Source organism: Doryrhamphus excisus, chromosome 8 (genome assembly GCF_030265055.1).
Source record: "Doryrhamphus excisus isolate RoL2022-K1 chromosome 8, RoL_Dexc_1.0, whole genome shotgun sequence".
Taxonomy (NCBI): Eukaryota; Metazoa; Chordata; class Actinopteri; order Syngnathiformes; family Syngnathidae; genus Doryrhamphus; species Doryrhamphus excisus.
Window position 1 is genome coordinate 2,792,513 of NC_080473.1, and position 20,321 is coordinate 2,812,833.

General features: G+C 44.1%; 2 protein-coding genes and 1 long non-coding RNA gene across 5 annotated transcripts; 2 read left to right on the plus strand and 1 right to left on the minus strand.

Moving 5' to 3' along the window:
- Positions 1 to 408: 408 nt before the first annotated feature.
- On the minus strand, positions 409 to 16,447 carry eml2 (EMAP like 2). Its single transcript, XM_058080405.1, has 22 exons — positions 16,160 to 16,447; positions 10,969 to 11,199; positions 10,575 to 10,692; positions 10,401 to 10,502; positions 7,564 to 7,592; positions 6,689 to 6,818; positions 6,453 to 6,602; positions 6,311 to 6,380; positions 5,879 to 5,989; positions 5,702 to 5,797; positions 5,502 to 5,636; positions 4,504 to 4,603; positions 4,268 to 4,422; positions 4,068 to 4,193; positions 3,859 to 3,990; positions 3,722 to 3,789; positions 3,560 to 3,648; positions 3,394 to 3,491; positions 1,701 to 1,788; positions 1,532 to 1,627; positions 1,340 to 1,470; positions 409 to 1,256 (listed from the first exon to the last, which is right to left on the minus strand). The coding sequence occupies exons 1-22, from the start codon at positions 16,251 to 16,253 to the stop codon at positions 1,131 to 1,133; spliced, it is 2,475 nt and encodes an 824-aa protein (XP_057936388.1). The 5' UTR covers positions 16,254 to 16,447; the 3' UTR covers positions 409 to 1,130.
- LOC131134793 (uncharacterized) lies at positions 10,517 to 12,365 on the plus strand. 2 transcript variants are annotated; one of them, XR_009131478.1, is made up of 3 exons: positions 10,517 to 10,712; positions 10,827 to 10,865; positions 10,948 to 12,365. It is a non-coding gene; the product is annotated as an uncharacterized LOC131134793 (long non-coding RNA). The 2 variants fall into 2 exon arrangements; XR_009131477.1 differs by having other exon boundaries at positions 10,978 to 12,365.
- A 920-nt stretch (positions 16,448 to 17,367) lies between the features above and the next one.
- rhbdd1 (rhomboid domain containing 1) lies at positions 17,368 to 20,079 on the plus strand. Of its 2 annotated transcripts, XM_058080113.1 has the most exons (8): positions 17,368 to 17,556; positions 17,754 to 17,929; positions 18,008 to 18,287; positions 18,571 to 18,703; positions 18,775 to 18,863; positions 18,930 to 18,980; positions 19,057 to 19,188; positions 19,310 to 20,079. In XM_058080113.1, the coding sequence occupies exons 2-8, from the start codon at positions 17,777 to 17,779 to the stop codon at positions 19,405 to 19,407; spliced, it is 936 nt and encodes a 311-aa protein (XP_057936096.1). In that variant the 5' UTR covers positions 17,368 to 17,556; positions 17,754 to 17,776; the 3' UTR covers positions 19,408 to 20,079. The 2 variants fall into 2 exon arrangements, 1 of the variants encoding a protein (XP_057936096.1); XR_009131431.1 differs by lacking the exon at positions 18,930 to 18,980 and having other exon boundaries at positions 18,981 to 19,188.
- Positions 20,080 to 20,321: the final 242 nt, after the last annotated feature.

Here is a 20,321-nt window from a genome sequence, read left to right on the forward strand (position 1 = left end):
GACTTGAACGCCTCAGGATGGACCAGAAGGAGTTGGACGCAGTGGCCGAGGAGAGGGAACTTTTTCCCTGCTTAGGCTGCTGCCTTCACAAAGCGACCTCGGATAAGTGGTAGAAGATGAATGGATGTCATAATATGCAGTATTATGACTTTTTCTTGTAATATTATGACATGATCGTCATAAAATCTGACATTTTCCCTCATATGACGACTTATTTCCCTCCAAATATTAGGACAATATTGTCATAATATACAATATTAGAGCTTGTTTTCCAACATAAACATCATAAAGTTCTTTTGGAATGTCACTGTCATAGAAATTGCAACTTTGTTCTCATATGACAACTTTGACTCTTTCCGCCAAATATTCTGACAATATTGTGCTGGATTCATTTTTTTTTTTGGTCCAATAAAGGACAATAAGCGACTGGGTAAAAACTTTATTAACAAATCAGAAGGCCAAACACAGCTTAAGCAGTCGGTCAATCACTACATGTGACATGTCTACAATGACAATCATTACAACAATGATAATAAGCCTTAGGAGTTAAATATTAAAATAGCACAGCCACTCAGATATACTGCATGACATACATATGTATTTATATATAGTATATATTAACTCTAATGAATCTATGAAGAAGGGCGGCTGAACTCATGCAATCATTGCACTGCAGCGCCACCTAGTACCCAACAAACAGCACTGTGTACAAATTGACAATCATCATTATTATTATTTTGGACCTGAAGAAGATACAGCATGAAGGCAAGCGGGCCTAGCGCGCACCAACGGGACATGAAGCAGTTTGTCAGAGGTGCAAAGACCCACCTGAAGGACGCTTGTGTGGTGTCACAGCACAGATGATGGAAGTCGAAGCGCCATTGCGTGATATGAAACTAAATACCTCAGTGGGCAGAATGGGTTTCAGGCACAGTTAGCGCTAAATGCTAAAGTTCACGGTGACATCGTGTATGTGTTACATTAAATATGGTTTCATTCACCAGATTAATAACGTCGTCAAACATTCATCGTATCCAGCGTGATGTGTGTCTTAGTAACGTGCAGGCACGGAGGAGGTGCTGCCCCCTGGTGGGCTAGAGGCTGAGCTAGCGGCTTGGTAGCCGAGTTACCTAGGCAACCACCCACTGCAGGATGCTGGTGTCTTTACCGCCGGTGGAGATGAGGCGGCTGTCGTCGTGGAGGAAGGCGACACTGGTCACGTGACTGCTGTGGCCGCCATACTCGTGACCCGGGGCCTGTGAGAGAGCGGGGAGAATATCAGATGCCGAGTATGAAACCTTCTTTAGCATGTTAGCATGCTATCATGGCAGAGACCCACCCTGGGCTGAGAGCAGGGGAACGACAACAAGTGCACTTTGCCAAAATCGTCAGCCGAGGCCAGCAGGGATTCGCCATGTGACCTGCACACGCCGTTGATGTCCGTGCCGTCTGCGCCGTCGGGCCAGATTCCTGACAAACGCACGCCATGATCATAAAAGGTCAAATTATGAAATATTATGAATAGTCGTACCAAAGGTGTTGAAGCTCAAAGTGCATGTGGCAGTGGCCCATTTGAGGTTTCGTACGGCGTCCATGTTGGTCACATGTTTGCCACTGGGTGCCTCCCCTGGGACAAAAACAAAATTGTTCAGCAACACACGCATATGCACACGGGACCTTTTCAATGTGGGCCACCTTACAGAAGAGGATTTCGTAGTCTCCTGAGTTGGTGACCAGGTTCTGGCTGTCTGTGGACCAGTCCACGTGGGTCACAAAACTGGAATGGCCCTGAGGAGGACCAGGGAGACCCACATTCTCATTGAGTGGCACTTTTACAGCACCTAAATGTCTATCTTCTACCAACACTTCACTTTCATAATAGTCCATGGCTGTGTACCAACTGGGCTCTTACACACTTATACTTACTGTGTAGCCGTAGTTCGATCACACAGAGAAATGTGAACCCAAAAGCACAACGAATTGGCAACGTAGTGGAAGGGGATTGGGGTCAAAGTTTGTTGGCAAGCTTTGCAAATATTTCATGACACATCCTAAAAATCTTCCCAATATAATATCGCCCGTCTGTCTAGTATTTGGATTCTCATTTGGTCAAAGTGCTAAGGACTAGTTTCAGCCAAAATCACCACCAGAAACCAAAATGGATGATATGGTGGTTGTTTTGGAACATGGGTGCTTAAGACTTTTTTTTGTGTATACTGTCATGATTGACGCCACTCCCGTATTTTGTGATGATCTGTGAAACTGGTGATGAGGGCTAATTTTTTTCTAAGTTTTGGGGATTGTTTGTGTTCGGGATGCCTGAAATATAAAATATTTCGCCGAACCTGACGTGCTTGTAAGTTTTCATACATGTTAAAAGGGACTGTATAGAACAGGGGTCGGCAACCTTTACTATGAAAAGAGCCATTTCACCCACTTGCCCACTAAAGAAAAATAGCCTGGAGCCGCAAAACGTTGTATGTTTAAAACAACATTGGAGGGAAAAAAAAAGACGAGTTGGAGTACTCTTGCTAGTACTGGAGATAAACTTTTGTTTTTAAATTAGCTCTAATTTATTTTTTAGAATCGTCAAATAACTCATTAATAATAATTAATAACTCAAATAACTCAAAGTATTACTCATTTCCCTTCATGTTAACCTGTCAGAGAGAACTGGATAGCATCCTGTCTGCTCATTCAGTCACCAGTCAGAACTCAGTCAGGATGCATTCATGGTCTCACACAAAGTTGGATTTTTGTAAACTCATAACAAAGACGTGCATTTTCACCACACGGGTGCTAAAAAATATTCAAGCATTGCAAAGGGAGCCGCAACAAAGAGGCTGGAGAGCCACATGCGGCTCTGGAGCCGCGGGTTGCTGACCCCTGGTATAGAACTACAAATAATTAAGAGCCTTTGCAGGACAGTGTTCTGGCTCTAATAATTATAGGGGGCGCTATTGGGGGAGTTTTGGGGGCCTGACTTTGGTGAGTCTTCATGCAAGTTAAAGCGTCCAAAAATGCATGGAATAATTCATTCATTCATTCTCTACCGCTTATCCTCACGAGGGTCGCGGGGGTGCTGGAGCCTATCCCAGTTATGTGCATGGAATAATAATGATAATAAATACAGCAGTTCTTTCACACTGCTAGTGTCTGGTGCTTGAACCCTAATTGAAAAGAAGTGAAGAGGAAGCAGATCAATGCAATTGTGGTTTCTGGTAAATGCGAAACAGCATTCATGAATTTCCAGTACACTGTGAACCCCCCCCCTCCCAGGAACTACTTATGCATTGAACATACAGTATTTAGGTGTCAGTGTAGAAGTGCAGGATTTGAAAGACCTCAAGTAACAGCGCACTGGCCAATAATGAAACATGAAAATACACTTACGGTGCATTTGCCCACACGGCTATACTTGCGTCCGTTGTCTGTCACGGCGTAGATGTAAACAAAGTTGTCGTGCGAAGCCACAGCCAGGAAGTTGCCATCTACCAGCAGACTACAGTTAGCGTCCGAGTTAGCGTAGAATGCTAAGGTGAAGGCTTTCCAGTCTCACCTGGAGAGTACTTGACGTTGGAGATGATTTCGTTACCGTCCGTATGCACGGAGACAAGGTCCCGGGTGTCCGTGTCCAGCACTAACCACCTGAAACATGACAGGAAGTGCATGTGTCCAAACAGAAAGTAATGATCAGGCACGCAACAGTAGAGAGATGCACCTTCCCGACATGGTCCCAACCGCCAGAACCGCCCCGCTTGGATGAAACCCTGCAGACCTCCCAGGATCCTAAAGCACAACAAGGTCACATTTAGAAGACATTTCCAGACATGATGTTCCTTCCATCATCTTCAGCACCTCGATGGTCTTGGTCCACAGAGGCTGATGGGAGTTGGTGTCCCACAGATGGACCTGCTTGTCCTGAGAGCATGTGACAAACTGTTCCATGCAGGGATGGATGTCCAGACCCCACAGCTCGTCTGTGTGCCCCTGAGAGGAAACATAAAACCTTTATTTATCACAACAAATTATACGGAATCTCTGCAACAAGTCTTCAACGTGTGCACCTGCACGATGGCCGTCATGGTGTCAGGGAAGGCAGCACTGAGGATGGCGTTTTTGGTGGTCCCAATGAAGAGCTCGCCTGCTTTGCCTTCTGCCAGAGCCCGGACCGGACCGAACGCCTCGCCCACCTAGATGCACGCAAAAATAACATCAACAATAAAGTATTTTTAATTGAATATAAAATAAGTGGGAGGAGCCTGACCTCCATCTCCGCCTGCTTCCTGTAGTCACGGTCCCAGAGGACCACCTTGCGGTCCTTCCCGCCTCCAGACACCATGGTCCCGTCTTTGAGGACGCATACAGAGAAAATGCCGCCCTCGTGTGCCCCCGACACCACTTGACTGATACGGTTACCACCTATTCAGCGAATAAAACACAGCCAATCACAACATAAGCGTTGATATTTTTTGTCACATCTAGAGGAAATGGGACGTCCACCTTTGGCCCAGACATAGATGTTTCCACTGGAGTCCCCAGTAATGGCGTCTCCATTCTCTGCAAACGCCACACACAACACGTACTTGGGCTTCTCGTGTTTCTTCGGAACAGAAAAAACAAGTTTTTAAATTCAGGGGGCAAAATGTCAAAGTCATCTCAGAGTAAACATGTGAAGTACCTCAAGGCTCCGTCATAAGTCCATTTTTGTTGTCTTTTTGACAATTAAAAACTGTTTATTTTGCCTTGGATGGCGTCCTTTCCCACCCCCAATACAGCCTCACGTGTGACTGAACCGTTTTCAGTTTGCTATACCGCTTTAACACTTTTGGCCTAAAATCCCCCCACTTATAAACCTAAAATATAAAAAGGACAACATTTAGATTTGTTTGTGTGTGTAAAAAACGCGTGTGACTAAATGAGAATGCAAATATAACATGCATCATTCAAAAAAGTAATGTACAAATTTAGCAAACAAAGTTACATGTCAAGAAATACAGCAATTCCTCATTAATTGTGGTTAATTGGTTCCAGACACATATTTCCATAGTTTGAGCATTAACAAAAACATTAACAACCAGTTAAACAGTTTTTCACATTATTAGAGCCCTCTAGACATGAAATAACACCCCTATAGTCACCTCTACACTCTTATTACACAATACAGTTAATTGTTTATTGCGGTTAATTGGTTCCAAACCGGACTGCGACAAGTGAGTTAGGACTCAATATTTATAAGCAGAATACTTTCTGCTTATGGATTTCTAAATATATATTTTTTACCATTATTAAAGCCCTGCAGACATGAACTAACACCCCTATAGTCACCTTTCCACTCCACTAATGCTAGGGAAAAGCTATGGACTCAATACAGGGACATAAGACACGGCTGCAGCACATATGTAGCTACCAAGCTAACTGGTTAGCCTCCAAGTCATTTGCTCTAAACTTGAGTTCTTACTTAACTTCCACTTAATAATAGGCCGTGTCAGTGTGGTCACCTCAAAGAGTCCTTGTCTTTTGGCCAGCGTGTTTCCCTCCATAGTCCAGAAGTTAATGTGGGACTTTCCACAGGTCACAATCAGGTTGGCGTCCATGGGGTGGAAGACGGCCCCCAGCACGGAGTCATTGGAGCACTGAAGAGAAGGAAGGAGGGTTGAATGTTCTGAAGAGGTGGAATGGAGGTCAGCGGTCACGTTACCTTGACATCGGCCACTTGCTTCTCCTTCTGCCAGTTCCAGACAGACAGGATGTGGTCGTTGGCGTCGTCCACGGCGCAGAGGAAGCTGCCTCCATTCTGAGGAGGACACTGGACTTTAGTGGGTCATTCTGAAAGCTTTAGAGGTGGCGACAGTGCACACAAGGGGGCGCCACTCACCGACTTGGAGAAAGACACACATGTGACGGCCCTGTCGAACACGCCCATCCCGAGCACGTGGAGCGTGTTGAGGCTCACAGAGTCCCAGACACGAACGTGAGGCGCCAGCAGCTAGAGTCCCCACAGTCAGTTAGTGACACAAAGCTACATGCTAGCATGGCAATAAAGTGACAGTTAGCCAACAATTCAAGTAAACGCCGTACACTTCAGTCTGACCAAGTTGGATTTGTCAGAGTAGCCAGCAGTCTTGAATGCATCATAAATCAAAGAAGAAAATGTGTTCATAGTTCTGGATCTTGAACCACGGACTGTGCTGCCGACAGCCACTAGGAGGCATATGTGTGTGGTATGAAGATTGCTATGATGCTGTGCTGTGATGACATTCACACAAATTTCCTGATTAGTTTGGATGTGTGTGTGAGCTTTGCCTACCTTTCCATCTTTCGTATTTCCGGCCACTTGCCCCGTTGCTATGGTAACCATGTCAGGGTGCACACTCAGGCTGAGAGGAAAAACTTCATGACTTGATGTGTCCACGTTGTGTATGAAAGCGGGGGTCGGGTCTTTGTCTCACCATTTGACGTCGTCTGTGTGTCCCAGGTAGTGCCTCTGCTGCTGCTCCTCCGTGTTGTACAGAACCACCACTGAGGCGTTGAAGTAGACGATCTCGCCAGTGGGCAGCAAGTACAGGTTGGAGCGACAGTCCCGCCCGCGGTAGCCGTACCTGCTCACGGCCCGGTTAGGGAAGGCAAACTTGCTTTTCTGTGCCCATGTCGGCTTTTACACGTAAAACTACCGCTTGGAGGATACACCCACTCCAGTTTCAGCTTGCGGTCTGGCAGCGCCACCTTGTGCTCCAGGCTGTAGCTGTCCCGCTGCTCGTCTGGGATGTGCATGGTGACGGGACGACCTCGGAGGAACATCCTGACGTAGCCATCCTCTGCGGGGAAAGGGATCAGAGGGATGTTCATGTCATAACATTCAGAGGCTAACCACTTCCACTTCAAAGCTAAAAAGGTCCCGGAAATTCAAGCCATGGTCTGGAGGGCAGGTGTAAGATGGCGGCCTCCTGTGTGCACTCAGCCTCACAACGTGCAGCAAAGTGAAACCAAGTTAATATATGATGAGTATGGATTATGTAGGTGTGGCACTGGAACAACGGCTGCTTCATCTCAGACTACCGAGCCGCTTTAGAGGGAGATGGAGGCGGCGCCTTATCATTCATTAGTAGTGGGTAGCTATACATTTTACAATTTCAAATGCATTTAAGAAATGCGTGAAGCATATTATCGGGCCTGGGCTGACATCCTTTGTCACGAGGGGAAGAGTTATTGAAGCTGGCCCAAAGTGGCGGACTACAACGGCCACTTTTATTGCAAATGTTGATCCAAAATCAAACAATGGCAGTGTCTCAAGGTAGCAGGAGAGTGTGGAGGGAGAGGAGTGAACCGGGCTTTATTATTATAAATCCAGGTTTTATTAAGCATGTAACAAATAGATTTCTATGGCTGTTAGTCACTGTTGGCTGGTGGTCTCGGAATGTAACCGCCCCCCCCCCTTCCCCCCTGTGAATAGCGGGAATCTGCTGTATTCAGGACAATATCACGATCATAGCTAGCAAGTCTGTAGTGCTACAGTAAAGGCTTATTTAGAGAAAATAAGGGGGTACGGACAAAGGCTCTTACCTGCATTGAAGGTGCATTCTTTGGATTTACTGGAAGATAAAAAAAATCAACTTTAATGATAAAATAATAAAAAACAATACTTGAATAAACAAACAGCTTCAGAAGGACTCCTAGATTGTGATATCCCAATATGGAAATGCTAATAAAATAAATGTACAGTAAATAGATTTGAAACAAAACCCCACTGTATTTAAACAGCTGACTGCCCTCTAGTGGTTCCTCTTAGACCTGCAGAGCACTCTTGGCAGCACATTAGGGGAGGCCAACTGATCTTGTGTGTTCATCCAACGCGCACACGACCATGTCTGTTTAGCCTCCGGCATGATAGCCAAATGCAGCATTTTAGCATGTTAGCGAACTAAAAAAAAAAAAAGAAGGTCCATTAGTTTGTCTGGATTAGTTTGAATCTGGATTGTGACGCCTGCAGTGTGGAGACAGGCTATGATGGGATGTCAGCTGACGGAAAGCAAACAGGCGTGAAACACCTGGCAGGTAGGCAAACAAGGAGAATGTGAGGAACACCACAGCACAAACATGTCCACAACATAATAAGACAAGGAACTTGTTTGACTTTTTGGGTGGTTTCTGTGGAAATGCTGCCAAGAAAGCCACCAAGTACACAAAGACCTGTTTGTCTCCCAGACAGGCTGCAATGGACCGGGCCAGCATCCAGGGCCAGTAATTAGAGCAGGACATTCCGTGAACTTGGCCCTCGTCAGTGGGCGGGACCACATTAACATGACGAGCCAACCAGAAGCCAATGCAGCATGCATGAAGCAAACATATGCATGTTGCAAATAAACTACACCATTAACTTTAAACATGAGAAGTAATTACACGGTCACGGTCTTGTGTGCACAGCATCATCATTATAATCATCATCAGAACAGGAAGTCAACAACAACACAAGCACACAGACTGCAGCTAATGGAGCTCATTGTGGTCCAAACTGTGGTTGTCCACTGTCAGTCCATTAGAGGCACATTAAAAGTCTTCCCGGAAGCATCCAGTCAGACTGAAATGGTCTCTGATGTCAAAGTTGGTGAATGCGGCACAGAGAGGAGGAGGAGGAGGAGGAGGAGAAATGCTGCTGGTGTTGACGACAAAACAACACTGATCACACAGCAGAAGCTCTAATCAATTTAATGAGATTAGTGCAAGCTCAGCAGAAGCAACCAAACCACACCCACCGGCAGTCAGCCCTTCTTGTCTGCTCCGATGCCATCTACATCTGAAATTATTGTTTATTGCTACATATTCAACATTTCAATGTGAAATAAAGCCACTGTATATACTGTGTGTGTGTTTTTGTGTTTCCATCTTCACTTCCTCAATTGCTGCTGGAACACCGTGGAGACATTGTGGCTGGTGGAACGCCAGAATGAGCTCCTTTCACCCTACTAGACGCGTGACACCATCACAACCGATGCTCCATTGGACACTTAAATGCAACACAACCCGGCCTCTTAAAGGGATATTTTTTCTTCACGCATTCTTGCTGCATTTGTCTGCACGCTAACAAGCCGCAGCTTGTATCAATAATGCACACATAAGGCTGATAAAGTACGAAGACCACCTACATCAACATTTAAAACTACCTGTTGTGTTGTGTTGCCATGACAGCACAATGTCATACAATGTTAAAATTGCATCCTGGCTCATTGTGGACAATAACTTCCATCAAGCTTCAACTGTACCTTATTATTTACTCACCACACAGGTTGCAGATATTATTTGTGTACTTAAAGTGGAATAAAGTTTACCTGGAGGACCTCTTCATGGCTGCCAGCGTCCGTTAGAAGAAAACACTTTTTATGTCCCTCAGCAACACAGGCTCTCACACTTCCTCCTTCACCCTGCTGCTAACTTTTATGCTGCTGGCAGCCAATGACAGCACACCTCCCCATTGTCCAGCCCCGCCTCCTCCTCCAGCCCCCTTCTCCAATGACAACACTGCACATTATGGTATCAGACGCAAAGTAAACACAGGGCCTGTATCGCAGATACTCATACTTTTGACTTTTTTCACTGAATGATTTTGACTTTAATGTGACAATTAGTCAGATTGTAGCAAAATAACAAAATATAGTATTGAAATTATGTTTAAAATAGAGGTTAAATTAAATAAATACATTTTGGAAAAATATAATAAAAATATACATAAATTATAAATAAATGTCATAATAAATTTAATAGCAAACAAACAAGTTATTACTTCACTTTGCTAGCAACATAACAATATCAACAATGTAACAATAACACAAACACCAAATACGGAATATTTGCTTCAATAACCATTGGAGAAATGACAAATATCATTATCATATTGCTAGCGTCGATCCAATGCTGATGCCACACATGGTATCGATACTATCGATATCTGGATCGCTTACTCCCCTCCCACTAGAAATGTAATGCCACTGCAAGAAGGAACGCGGCTCAATCCAGTGACATCCAATGTCAAAATTCTAAAAATAATCCTCACTTTGGATGAAAATTACTATGTTTTGGAGGTAACCACATCAATCAATGTAGTATCCCTGTACAAGGTACAGCGTGTGCTACTGAGGCGAAGTCAGGAGGAAGAGGAGGAGATTCGTGCAGACATAATTAAAACAGCATGAAGGACAAAAGGAACACAGGAAGTATAAAAAAAATAATTTGGTTTGCAACAAAGGGACCAGAGTGTTCCATTCACTGACTCTGGAAGTTATGCCTACATTTTAATGTTGTAGTTAACAGTTAACAGGCACTTTTTAATACAAAGAACTATGGACACACTTTTCACCCCAAACATGGCCACATATTATCAAATACAAAATGAAACAATGAATTACCTTTTGCCACCTGAGGAGCTGCTGGAGGAGGTAGTTCGACTTCGACTCTCCGCTGCCGCCTCCCTCCTGACCAGCGTGAGGCGCTCTGTAGACATGCTCTTCCTGGGACGGGGAACACGAGACACAGAACGTCTTACAACGGCCTCACGTTAGCCGTTAGTGCTTGAAGTATACCTTTTGATGGACTGCAAGACGTCCTTCTTTGGAGAGGAGGGGGAGGACAGGAGGCGTTTGTGTTGCATGTAGCCGTTGCTCAGCGGCTTGGAGGGTAGAGTCTGCAGCAGCTGACGCACTGACGGCAACAAAGCTAGCGTGAGCGCCACATGTGCTAATGCAGGGAATCCTAGCAGCTCAATATTCACGCTATGTCTGAAAAAAAGTTGTTATTTTGAATCATTTTCAACCTCTTTTGCTTTTTCTGATTAGAATCGGTCATGGAGGATACTTGGTGACACACAAAATCAGGTACATACAGTGTATTATCACCAGGCCGCACTTTGGACACCCCTGCAAACATCTCATATGTAAACATCAAATGGCTCCGTAGATAAGAGACTTCCCTGCTCACCCTTGGTAGGCGGGGTCGCAGTGGCTCCCCCCAGGGACCTCCTCCCAGCGGCTTGAGCACCCGATGCCTGCGAGGCCAGGCTGTGCTCCTCGCAGTAGCCCAGACGTCGCAGGGCGTCGGCCAGGGCGGCCTTCAGCAGCTGGATCTCGTCCTCCTGGAGCTGCAGTTTCTGTTCCAGGTGGGACACGCGGTCCTCCATGTCCATGTTGCTGCCCGCCGACATGGTGTCGTCTGCAAGACACATTGGGACATTTCTACGCTCTCTGTTGCTGCTTTGTGTTGCATGCTTGGAGGACTTTGTTGGGGAGGAACGGTGACCTCTCATAAATGGACACACCGTTTTGTCACTTTCTAGATCCTGGAGCTGTCCCAATACTTTTGTCCATGTAGTGTGAGAGGTTTTAAGTTTCTCCCAGGCTGAAAGAAGAGCTTAGAGGAAACATAACCATGTTGAATAATTCAGATTTGGTGTGCAGGTAATAGAAAGAAGAAAAAACAATGAAGATTATTTGACTGGTGTGTTTAAAGTCATGTGGGATGCTAGCATGTCTATCGCTGCACAAAATGAGACCAACAACCATAAACCAAGACCTTCATGTTTAAAAACATGAGCTCATGGCGCACATTTCTCATGACAAAAACCAAAAAGGCTCAGTTTTGCCCTTCGCCGCAATGTCATCGAGCCCTGTCGCAACCAAACACCACAGATGGATGGCAGGCCTGCGATAAGACAATGACAAGAATGGCTGCGGAGTAGTCCAATCCAAAAAATCCAAACTAAAGCGTTAACAATTTTAAGTATTTCTTGTTTTTCCAACTTCTGACTCCATCCAGCTCTTCGTGCTTACTGTCTGATCATCCGCCACAATGACATCAAGAGTGGAAAAGACGATTAATGAGACAAAAATGTGCATCTGCCGCCCACATGAGCAGATTACACAAAAACTACAACAACTTTATTTGTAATCTAAGTAGAATCTAACCGACAACACAGAGTCCATGAACTATTCTTCTCACTTGCCTCGCAGGAAATTTGTTATGGATGATTAAAGCCTCACAAGTGAAAAGTTAATTGTGGTGGTATCACATCTGGCAGTGAAATGAGACAGGAAGCAGCGTTAATATTTCCATAACGGCATGAAGATGGATGGGGATAAGGAGGACGAACAATGCGGCAGCAGTTCAGACCGCTCACTTCCTTCAAACAGTCTCTTTGCTGCTACTGGCAACTTTAAATCCATGCAGGGCAGGGTGGTACACACTTTTTTTACAGAAATAAATACAGTTTTTAGCATTATTAGAACCCTCTATACATGAAATAGCACCCCTATAGTCACATTTACACTTGTACAGTATTACCCAATATATTCAAAACAATAAGAAAAAAATACAAATTGTGGTGGTGATACGAATCACTGTCTTGATCCAGGAGTTTTTTTAAAAGGATGCCGTAACCTTGGTTGTTTGTCTATATGTGCCCTGTGATTGGCTGACGACCAGTCTAGGGTGTACCCAGCCTCTTATCCAAAGACAACTGGGATAGGCTCCTGCATACCCGCGATCCTAGTGAGGATAAGCGGTATAGAAAATGGATGGATGGATGCTGTAACATTGCAAGATTGGACCATTTTGGGCATTTGTGCATATAACTCAGCAAAAAAAATGACCAGAGCACTTGGGGAAGAAAATAGAGGACATTCATTCATTTTCTACTGCTTATCCTCACAAGGGTTGCGGGGGTGCTGGAGCCTATCCCAGCTGTCTTCGGGCGAGAGGCGGGGTACACCCTGGACTGGTCGCCAGCCAATAACAGAATTCTGAATACTATGAATATGAAAAATATGAATATGAAAAAATATTTGGAATTTTTATCATAGTAAGCCAACAAATGAAGCTATAAACATGCATCAAACCCAATTAAAAATAGCCAAGACACTGTGGAATGTAGAGTGTGCCAATGGATTTGTTGCATCTTCAAAAGCTATGGAGCTTGAAAAGCTAGATCCAGGAGAAAACCACCATTACGGAAAATGCCATTTTTGTGAATAACCACTGAACTAATATTGGTATCATTATGATTTCAATTGCTATTTGTATGTTTCCATGGTCAATGAATCTAAACACGTAGATAAAATAAATGTAGGATTATTACATTTGGAGTAAATCCCGATATTCAGGGAACTATGGTGCTTGGCGGATGTCTGCTCCCTCAGAAGGCTCTTCTAGTGTAATTTATTCTGGACCAAATCTGTTTGGTTCATATCGATTTGGAGCGTCTGGGGCCCAAGCAATTAGTCAATTAATCATTACTGACACTACATGGTTTTTTAGTGTTCAACTTTTATACAATACTTGGACAAAAGTATTGGGACACATACAGGAAGTGAAAAGCAAAGAAAATCTGGATTCTTTGCGGCTACAATGGCATTCCAATCTTTAGAAGCGCGTCTGTAGGAATGTTTGTCATTCTTCCACACCTCACTCTTCCAAACATGCCTGTTTCTATAATGAATATTTTGTTGAACTTATTTCACTGTGCAAGAGTGCCAAAATATTACAAACAGTACAGCTGTGAAAGCATAAGAACACCGAAAACTCAAAAAAGGAAGTCAATGAGTGTACCTAATAAAGTGTCCCATGAGTGCACGGTAACATTTGCATGAAATTGTGTGGTTGTCTTACAAATGCAACATTGTTAGCCTTTAGCATGACTCAGTGTGACATAGGAAGATGGATGCAGAGGTGCAGTAGAGGTACTGTACTTTACACGTTGTCCTTGAATCACGCACACACACACACACACAGATAAGGTCACATGATCATAGTCAGGAAGCAGAGAAATGACCACAGAAGAGGAGGAAAATGATGAGGAGGAGGGCAGACAATGGGATGAAGATTGAGAGTGATGCTGAAACCTTCATGGTCATGAGGAGGATGATGATGATGATGATGATGATGAAGGTGGGGCTAGTGTGGCCTACCTGCCATCCTGCTAGCCTGCTCCTGTCAATCAAACGGTCAGTCCGCAGAGCAACAGTCAAGAGAGGCGGCTTGCCCACTCAGCACATATCCCCTTGCTCCACCCCCCCCCACGAACCCCCGGCCCCACCCTGTCTGCTTGGTCACTCTCACTCTCTCACCCTTCCCTCAGGCTTCCCCCACATTGATCACGCCCACTTCCTCCTTCCATCCTTTTCTCCCCTCCTCCACTACTCCTTTAAGCCCCGCCTCCTCATCTACTCCTTTAAGCCCCGCCTTCTCCTCTTCCTCTGTCTTAGGCAAATAGAGGGGATGGCGGCAGCATCAGTAACAGGCACCCCACCCCAAGACGCTGCAGGGCTACACACATGAGCACAAACACATACAAGCACACAACTTATTATTGCCTCTGACGGATAATTGTGTTGAAAAAAACAAACAATCCACATCAATCGGAGGAAACTGTTGGGCCACCACTAGGGGGCAGCATATTGACAAAGCCAGTGCGATACTGTTTTGCACAGGGCCAAAAAAATAAAGACTTGAATGAGATATTATTTTGTATGATAAAAACTGTATGATGTTGTTAATATTGTTTTACGTGCTAAACATATTTTTACCTAATATAATAATAATATAAGTCCTGATTAAAATCAAGCCTAACAATTGAAAGGCTAAATTACAAAATCATTCAATGGGTTAGAAACATTTTGGTTAAATGTATTGGGAATACTGCCCTCAATTTATTTGGTATCACATTAATACCAAAATTAGCAGTATTGCCCAATCCTAGTTCATACCACTCAAGGAAGAAATTACCTCCTGATAAAAAATAATAATAATTTAGCTGAAAATGTAAACGTTAAAGACTCGGAATGAACCATTGCACTGGGACTCAATGATTCAGTGTTAGAACTGAAAAAATATAAATAGAGAGGGAAGTAATTAGTCACCTCCATTTTATTTTAAAGCTGACTCATTGTTGCCCCCTAAGGAGAGAAGTGGTATTACAGCCAGATAGCTCAGCACCAGTTCAACGTCTTTGCCTATTGAAAGCATTTTCAGACATTATTTAAATAAATAGGAACATATAAGTGGGGAAAATCTATATTTTGCTGTTTTAAGAAAACCCTAACCTAAGATAATTCACTATGAATTAACTCAGGGGGCTCATTTAGCGAGGCTAGCCAAAAAGCTATGATGGCTGTCAGCTAAAGGGAAGTCAGTCAGGGGTCAAAGGGCGTGTTCTAAGGACAAGACTGTTGGTCTTCCTGTAGGAGGTATTTGGTTACAGTGAAGACAAATGGCAGAGGAAGAAGATGATGAAGGAGGAGGACATGATTGATGCTCATGATGCTTCACTCTCAGCCGAAGGTGTCAAATAGCAAACACTAACGCCGTCTACTGTAGTTGTGGTTGGCACTTGAACACAACACTACACAGCGTATCATGTGGCATCCGCTGAAGCTGCATTAGAATAAACAACCATGATTTCAGAGCCTTGCTGCCTCGCCACCTGCCCCTCAATATGTCCCTCACACGCAGTGGGCAGTGAATGCAACACCAGTCTATAACCTCACTGGCCCAAACACTGAATCAGGCTCTGTGTTTTGATAGCAAAACTCGCAGTAGTTCAGTCCACGTTTCATTAAATGCAACTTAGTTCGGGGCTGTAGCGCCACCTGTTGCTTTGGCATGCACTTGCACAGCCCGCCAATTTGTTTTCATGCATTTTAAAAGGCCATTTAGTGTGTTTCTCCAAAAATGTGCATTCACGTACACCAGATTTTTAGCTAATGCAGTGACGAAGGAATGAAAAGAAAAAGGGAGTAAGTAAATATAAAGTACAAATAAACATTTGAAGACTCATTTATTGTACCATGTCACTCTGTGGTGCATGAATGATACATTGGACATCAAAATGTGAAACTAAAAATGACTCAAAACAGTCAAAATGTGTATTTAAGCACTAACCATGTGATTATAATAAGCATTAAAAACAAGACATGTATTGACATTGTGAAGAATATAAGTGGTGGATATGGATATATGTGTCTTTTGGATGCATTTACTTCCTGTCTCCACACTAATGTCAGGGCAGTTATCTCCAAATAAAAAGACCCAAGGCTGATTTTGATTTTGGTGTGGCGTTTAGACATTTTCTCTGTATCATCTGAGTGGTGTGGTGGTGCATGTTGATGTGTCCACTCACCGGTGTTGTTGCAGTATTGCAGCAGCAGGTTGGTGCTGTCGTACAGGCTTCCACACGACGACATCATCCTCTGCGACTCTCTCCTTCTATCCATCGTTTCCTTTCTTCCTCCCTCCTCCGTCACCTCGCTGTTGTCCACCCCACGCTGACCAACACTTCGCACCTTTACCTGCCAGTCCACGCTCCCCCCCACTGACCGCTACTTCAAGTTACACGCTGAGGGGAGACACACTTCCCGCGTTGCCCTTTCAGAGTACTTTCACTGGAGTTGCCTGTTAGCTAAAAAAAATACAGCCTGTTGTCATGAAATGTCGCCTTCTAATTGCGATAATTTCTAATGAAAACGCTACCATGTGGTTATTCCAAAGATAATGAACTGTGGTTTATCAATAACAAAATCAGGTAGCTTTAATTTGAAAAGCGAGCTCTTGACTATTTCCGTCCACTTGATTAGTCATACTCGCCCCATCTGCCAGGCGTATAGCTGTTTCCATGGCAACAAGCTTCTCCGTCTGCTCTGGCTCATGTTGACGATGAGGTTAGAAAGTGACAATTTGACGGTTTCCCCCTACCCCATAACGACACACCGGAAAAGCTGGGGTCGTATTCCACCTGGTGTGATGAGATTACAGGTCGAATGACGTCACTAGTGAATAATTCATGCATCACCCGACACAGGTGTCTGTAATTGACACCCGATACTATTTGGACAAAGTGATACATTTAAACTTCCTTTTAGAGCTGGGATCGCTTTTACGATCACTGCCATACTATACATTAAGCCAGCCAAACTGTCTTTCGTTAATTATCAAAGAACATTAATGGTGATTATTAATCACAGTGACAACTGAAAATATGTTAGAATATTATGTTTGAATTATTTAAAAATGATAATGTAATGTTGTACTCCAATGGCGTTTAGCTAATTAACACGGCAGCCCTTCACTCTGACCACTGAGGGGCAGCAAAAGTCCTCGTCTGTGAAGACTTGTATCTCCCCCAAAATAGCCACCACCCATCGTATTATTCTGTTATTGTAATTAATTTAAACATATGGCAATTCCTGCGTTCTTCGACGGAACACGGTAATAAAAAGTGCGATGGCCGTGGGCCTAGCATACTTCCGCAAAATATGAGCAGGGAGTGCAACTGCGCATGTGTGACATGACGTAAGATGTTTTGATCACGTGATGTACCGTAAAGCTTCCGGTTATTGACGCGCAATTATGACAAATTCACACTGAGCTGACGTGGTACAGTCCAAACAAGTGTCGCTTTGTAACTTCGGTTTCACTTTCTCATCATTATTGTAGCGTTTTGAAGCCCACAAAGTGGACTTTCTCGCTAGGATTAGCATTAGCCGAACAAACGGGAAGAAGTTTGGATCTCAGCTGGAAGTAAGTTGATGGTGTTACAGCACTTATAGTCACCTGTCATATGTGGGGCAATTTATTTGCAGGTCAACGTACACAAATGTACGTGTATATCATGGCTGAAACATTAAAGTGCACGTTATTAATCGAAACAGTATTTTTCAAAACTTAAGTGTTGTTTTTCAAAGCGAGACCTAGGGCTCACATTGTGTGTTGTCCAGGTTTCTGTTTGGTGGTCTTCATCATGCGGCGCCGAGAGAGGAGCTCCCAGCTGGGACTGCTTCTCCTGGCCTCCCAGCTGTACCATGTGGGCTTCAACAACATCCCCCCTGTCACCTTGGGTGTCCTGGGCCTTAACGTGTACCTGTTCCTGTTCCCTGCAGCACCACTGATGCAGGTACTGGGGATATGTTTAACAGTGATACACAGAAATATCCAACCCTCTCACACTGACTGTTGACCTCTGTTGACCCAGGCTTGTGTGAGCGTCAAGCAGGCGTACCTGTTGAAAGACTGGCGCCGCTTGCTGTTGTCGCCAGTGCACCACGCGGACGACATGCACCTGTACTTCAACATGGTGTCCTTCCTCATGAAAGGCATCAGATTGGAGCGGCGGCTGGGCAGTGTCTGGTTCTCCTACGTGCTGTCTGTCTTCTCTCTGCTCATAGGAGTAGTCTACGTAGGGCTGGAGGCAGCGCTCACTGAGCTGACCCAGGACCAGTCGTACAGCAATGCATGTGCAGTTGGCTTCTCAGGTTAAATTTAAATACAGTGGAGGGGGGTTACGTTCTAAGATAAAGCAATGCAAATAACGCTAACTCATAAAAACGCTAAAATACCTGTTTATGATACTCTCTATATATCTACATTTTAATTTCAGTTTTGCCCATTAAGAAACAATTAGGCATACGGTATTGTTGCCATAAAACAACACATTAGTCCCAATTTTAAGTGGAAAAGAAATCTGACAATATGCGGTGAAGCAACCTGACATGTGATTTGACATTTGGTTTCATTTTCTTCTTTTTCTCTCTCTAGGGGTGATTTTTGCTTTGAAGGTGCTCAGTAACCATTACTACCCAGGGGGTGTGACCTATGTGATGGGTTTCCCTGTATCCAATCGCTATGCTAGCTGGGTGGAGCTTGTGCTGATCCATATAACAGCACCAGGGTCAGTAGTCGCACTAGTTCTGTTGGACGCACTATGAGAATAACCAGTGTTATTCTCATCTTCTTCATCAGGACCTCCCTGATTGGTCACCTGTCAGGTATTTTGGTGGGCCTGCTCTACACTTCTGGACCGCTGAAGAAGGTGATGAAGATGTGTGCAGGTATGCGACTATATGACCATGTAGAAGGCATTTACACGACAATAACTTCACCTGTGTGCTCATCAGCATGGATAACATCCAGCACCTTCACCTCAAGCGCCACCTACTCATCCTCAGGTGACCCCGTGCACTGCATCACTTGGTGTGCTGTTGAGACGACCCTGCATCAACATACGTGTGTGTGTGTGCGTAGGCTACAGTGGTACCAATGGAGGCTACTCAAGTAGAAGCCATGACTACACAGCCCGTGACTCATCTTACACAGGTGGACTGACGGAAGAGGAGCAGCTGGCGGCGGCCATCAGGAACAGCCTCTATGACAGAGGTGAGCATCAACAATTATTTTGTAAAAGAGGGGGACTGGGTCTTATAGAGCAGGAGAAGCTTAGTGATGACAAGGTGAGGGGCTTCAGCCTTAACCGTCGTCATATTATATTGTTGGTCAGGACCCCGCAGCCACAGAGAAGGCCCTCCCCCTCCGTATGGTTTCCGCCTATCAGAGGAGGAGCTGCGCTGGAGGAGGCTGAGGAGGTTGGACAGCTGAACCTGAAAGGTGTTCCAGATGGAGACCACAGAGCTCACGCCCAGGAATGCTGGTACACTTCCAAAAGGAGAAGTCGGCCCGCCGCCTGGCACTCTTGGCACGAGGAACTCATTGTGTTTGAACGTCAGCCATGTTGATCATGGCTGTTTTGATCTGCTTGGACTCTTTATGTAAAATGTTACGAGCATGATATTTTTATTGCGAAGGCGGGACTCAACTGCTTGTTGGACATGTTTGACAACGCACAATTAAAAGGACTATAGCACCTGGATCACGTCAAATCAAGTTTATTTATAGAGCCCTTAATCACAAAAGAGCCTCAACGGGCTTAACAAGCAGGCAACAGTAGATGATAGACAATAGACAACATCCCCTGATCTGAACCCCATCAGGGCAAGGAAAAACTCAAAATCCATTGCGGTAAAAGAAACCTTGAGAAAGGATCGCAGATGGGCGAAATCCCCATTCTAGGATGACCAGGCTGCAATGGATGTCGAGAGGCTAACATCGTTTGTTTTGGTCAAATAGTTTGGAAAATAAATTACCCACAAAACTCCAGTGTGACTTATGTATGTTGTTTTCTACTTTATTATGGATTTTCGGCCTTGTGCGACTTATACTCAATTTATATATATTACAATATATTTACAATTTATAGTCCAGAAAATACGGTATATATATATATATATATATATATATATATATATATATATATATACCGTATTTTCTGGACTATAAATTGTAAATATATTGTAATATATATAAATTGATCTATATTGATCAATAATATATAATATAATATATATAGATATAGATATAGATATAGATAGATATATATACAAGTCGTCATTGCGTTGTGTCCGCTTGTTGTTACCTGTCACCGAGCTGCATTATAAAATGGTACAGAATAAATT